Consider the following 4,560-nt stretch of genomic DNA (forward strand, 5'->3'; position numbering starts at 1 on the left):
TTTTTTGACTAAAATACGTAGAAAGATTGAGTTAAAACTTGACATAACAACTTGTGTAGATGATTTCATATCAAAAGAATAATCCTCGATCGATTTTGATCTAACAAAGAAGTAACGGAATTGAAAATTCCTAACTTTATTTTTTATTATAAATCATAGTAATAAAAAAAAATATTTAAAAATTTAAAATGAGAAGTTTATTATTTTCATTCATAATAAAAAAAATCATCGAAAATGACTGAAATCGCCGTTGAAAAACCTATGTGACGAATAAGAAAAAGGGGTAATTTTAGTATTTCAAAAATATTATAATCTGAGATGAGGTTGAGGCATAGATTAGAAAACAGGATATATTAAATGGACTATTTAGTTCACCCCTAAAAGTAGAGGACTAATAAGAAAAAAAAATTAACATCAGGGACAATTAAATAAAGTTTTCTTAAAAGTCAAAAGATTGGTATAAGGGGGCACAATTGTTGGATTTTGGTGTGTGCAAATAGAAGAACCACTCATCATCTATTCACCCAGGCATTAATTTTCATTAAAGACGTAAATATTACCCAATGTAAACGTAAATATTAAGATGCATTTAAATGAGTTTTAGATTTTGTCAAAAATAATCTTTTTCTTTTTCTTGAATTCACCTAATCATTAAAAAGTAATGATTTTGTTATCCAAAAAGAAAAGAACACAGGACAAGTAAATTTTATCCACAATTGCAGGGTCTTTTACGTAATTTCATGCTTCATAAAGTGTTAATTCCTGATCCTTTTTTACTCGGGCAGTCTGGTCCTTCTGCTTGCGTACCGAGATAAGGACGTAAGCATGCGAGAGACCAATCTATAAGATATTTGACGGTCGAGATTTCCTAAAAATGCGTGTAAACTCCATGGTTAGATATTTCAACCATGGTTAGTAGTTCTGTTTCGGTAAGTTTGCCTTTTGTTTTCTTACACCAGTTGATGAGAGACACACAGAGAGAGAGACAGGAAGAATTCATCCTTAGTAACGAAGGTTTCTCGTCTCCCCTTTTTTATTTTCTATTTTGTAAGATCTAGTTCTGATTTCGATTTCTTTATTTAAAAAAGAAAAAAACTATTTTGGAGATTCAGAACTATGAATTTCATCTGTTTCTGAAGGTTTTCATCACTGCAGTGATGATTGCAAGATTTGAGGTTTTCATCTATTTTTGTAAGATTTAGAAACCTCTTCCATGTAGATTTGAGTTTTTTTTTCCTCCCTCCCTCCTAAATCTCCCATCTTTGTGTGTTTGCTTGCGTGAGAGAGAGAGAGTGAGAGAGAGAGAGAGAGAGAGAGTGAGAGTGATGTGAGGTTTTCATATGTAGAATTGCTTTAGATCTCAGATCTAGATTCATTAATGGTGGTTTTGAGTCTTTAAATCATATGTAGACGAAGATCTGATTGTGTTCTTTGGATTCCTCTATTAAATATGATTTTTCTGCATTTAAGCTTGTTGAAATAAGCTTGTGAGGGTTTCTGTGCTTGAAGACTTGATTTCTTTGAAGATTTTTAATGAAAAAAACCGAAAAAAAATTATGTCTTTGAAGTCCTTTTCAGAAAGATTGATTTTTTTATTCGGTTTATCAGTTATTTATGGTTTCTTTCTTTGAAAGATGACTTATTTTCCTGAAGAGGTTTTAGAACATGTCTTTGATTTCCTCTCGTCGCACCGAGAACGGAATGCCGTCTCTCTTGTCTGTAAATCATGGTTTAGAGTGGAGAGATGTAGTAGGCAGAGGGTTTTTATTGGCAATTGTTATGCAATTAGTCCAGAGAGGTTAATTGCAAGGTTTCCGAGAGTTAGGTCTCTTACCTTGAAAGGAAAGCCACATTTTGCCGATTTCAATTTGGTTCCTTATGATTGGGGAGGTTTTGTTCATCCATGGATTGCCGCCATGGCGAAGAGCTATCCTGGACTTGAGGAGCTTCGATTGAAGAGGATGGTTGTCTCTGATGAGAGTCTAGAGCTGATCTCTCGTTCTTTCCCGAATTTCAAGTCTCTGGTTCTTGTTACATGTGACGGGTTCACCACAGATGGCCTTGCGGCCATTGCTGCTAATTGCAGGTCAGAGGATTTGTTTATTGTGATTAGAATTTTCGTTCTATATGTTCAAGATTGTTGTTTTTCTGCTGATTTCTTGTTTGCTTTTAAATGTGTATAAGGATGTATATTAGTGAATCTTGTTCTAATTACAACTGCTTTTCTTGTGTTCAATAAAGAAACGATGGGGTTGTTCAGGGGAAGGAACGTTTATATCTGATGTGATCATTTCTGCTTTAGGTTACATCTCATTTGTGTGCAAACTTGTTTCTTTGAGGACTTATTGTTTAGATAGAAGATTGTTAGTGTGAACAGGGGCGATGGTGCTTTGGGACTGTATCTTTGTCATCTCGATTGTTGACAACCTTCTTTCATCTTCTTTCTATAACTAAAATGTATTTATCAAAAAATTAAAAAGAAAAAAACTTGGACTGTTGAATATATTTTCGAGACATGAACCTAAATCCTTCTTTCGTTCAAAAGTTTGGCCTAATAGTAGACAGTTAGTGTATGTTTTAGATGGTTTGTAGCATACTGCCATTTATTAAATGGTAAAAGATACTGCTTTATTTCTAATGTTTGTATCTTAGTTTTGTAAAAATCTATGGTTTGTGCGCTGAACATGAACTAATTTAATTTTGGAAGCAGGGCTAATTACAATTTAGACTGCCATTTAGTGAAGAAAGAATAAAACTATGATCTTTGTTTTTTGTAAGCAATTGGTCAGAAACAGGAAATTTTTGGCTAAGAAATCATTGTGCTATTTTAAATATGTATAGGGTTCTTAGGGAGCTGGACTTGCAAGAAAACGAAGTTGAGGATCGCAGGGGCCATTGGCTCAGTTGTTTTCCCGAGACATGTACATCTCTAACCTCCCTGAATTTTGCATGCTTCAAAGGAGAAGTAAATTTGGGGTCTCTGGAAAGGCTCGTGGCCAGATGTCCAAATCTCAAGAGTCTGAGGTTAAACCAAGCGGTGCCCGTTGAAACACTAAACAAAATCCTTACGTTAGCGCCTCAACTGGTGGACTTAGGCATTGGCTCATACGTCCATGACCCAAATTCTGAGCCCTACGTCAAATTAACCAATGTCGTCCAGAACTGTAAATCGATCAGGAGTTTGTCAGGGTTTTTGGAGGTTGCTCTTCAATGCCTGCCAGCTGTCTATCCCATTTGCTCGAACCTCACCTCATTAAACTTGAGCTATTCACCGGGTATTCAGGGGACCGAACTCGTCAAGCTAATTTGTCACTGCCACAAACTTCAACGTTTATGGGTTTGATCTCTTACGCCCACCTTTCCTGATATTTCTCCTTGTTTTGCTTTATTGCGAAATATAAACAACTAAACTTCTCCCAATATCTGCAGATATTGGATTGTATTGGAGACATAGGGTTGGGGATTGTTGCTTCGTCCTGTAAAGAACTGCAAGAATTGAGGGTGTTCCCATCTCTTTACGGTGCAGAGAATGAATTTGTAACAGAAGAAGGCTTGGTTGCTATATCCATGGGTTGCCCAAAACTTCAATCTTTACTGTACTTCTGTCACCAAATGACAAATTCTGCCCTTATAACTGTTGCCAAGAACTGTTCGAATTTCACTCGTTTCAGATTATGCATCCTTGACCCGAAAAAGCCCGACCCCATTACATTGCAACCATTGGATGAAGGCTTTGGAGCTATTGTTCAGTCATGTAAGGGTCTCAAACGCTTGTCACTCTCTGGCCTACTAACTGACCAGGTTTTCTATTACATTGGAATGTATGCCAAACAGCTCGAGATGCTTTCGATTGCATTTGCTGGGGACAGTGATAAGGGAATGCTCTCTGTGTTAAATGGGTGCAAAAACCTCCGAAAATTGGAGGTCAGAGATAGCCCCTTTGGTGATGTTGCACTTCTAGCGGACGTGGGAAAGTATGAAACAATGCGATCCCTTTGGATGTCGTCCTGCAATGTTACTCTTGGAGGGTGCAAGGCACTCGCTAAGATGATGCCTAGGCTCAATGTGGAGATCATAAACGAGAAGGATCAAATGGAGGAGAATCTCAATGATAGGCAGACAGTGGAGAAGATGTACGTGTACCGAACTCTAGATGGACCACGGTTGGATACACCAGATTTTGTTTGGAGCTTATAAGGGAGGTATGGGCATTCTGGATTTGTTCGATTTTTCCTTGTTTGAAGTTGTAGTAATAGTAGTTTGTGTAAACTGATTTAATGGACCAATTTAGGGAGTTTGATGGATAGATGATGGTCTGTTGTTTTTCTCTAGTTCTGTAGCAATCATCATTGAGCATTTTCTAATCATGGCTGGACTGCCCGGTTGGAACAGTGAAGGGATACCAAGTGGTCCTTAGAGATTAGGGCGGTTCGCCTTTTTGACCAACTCGGTTGAACTTTGGACCTTGGTTTAAAACCTCATCTGAGATGGAGATGACTCCGGCTTGAGTCATCTCATCGGGATTGATGTTTTTTATATAAAAAGTAATTAGTTTTTTCA

At 37.1% G+C, this 4,560-nt stretch overlaps 1 protein-coding gene across 1 annotated transcript; it reads left to right on the forward strand.

The window, feature by feature from the left end:
• The first annotated feature begins 860 nt into the window (after positions 1-860).
• Positions 861-4,331, forward strand: LOC147398404 (protein AUXIN SIGNALING F-BOX 2-like). Its single transcript, XM_086447591.1, has 3 exons — positions 861-2,086; positions 2,842-3,337; positions 3,430-4,331. Exons 1-3 carry the CDS (start codon positions 1,635-1,637, stop codon positions 4,195-4,197), a joined length of 1,716 nt encoding a protein of 571 aa, XP_086303717.1. The 5' UTR covers positions 861-1,634; the 3' UTR covers positions 4,198-4,331.
• The last annotated feature ends 229 nt before the right edge of the window (positions 4,332-4,560 follow it).

Source organism: Akebia trifoliata, chromosome 7 (genome assembly GCF_017979445.1).
Source record: "Akebia trifoliata isolate Shusen 1 chromosome 7, ASM1797944v1, whole genome shotgun sequence".
Lineage (NCBI taxonomy): Eukaryota > Viridiplantae > Streptophyta > Magnoliopsida > Ranunculales > Lardizabalaceae > Akebia > Akebia trifoliata.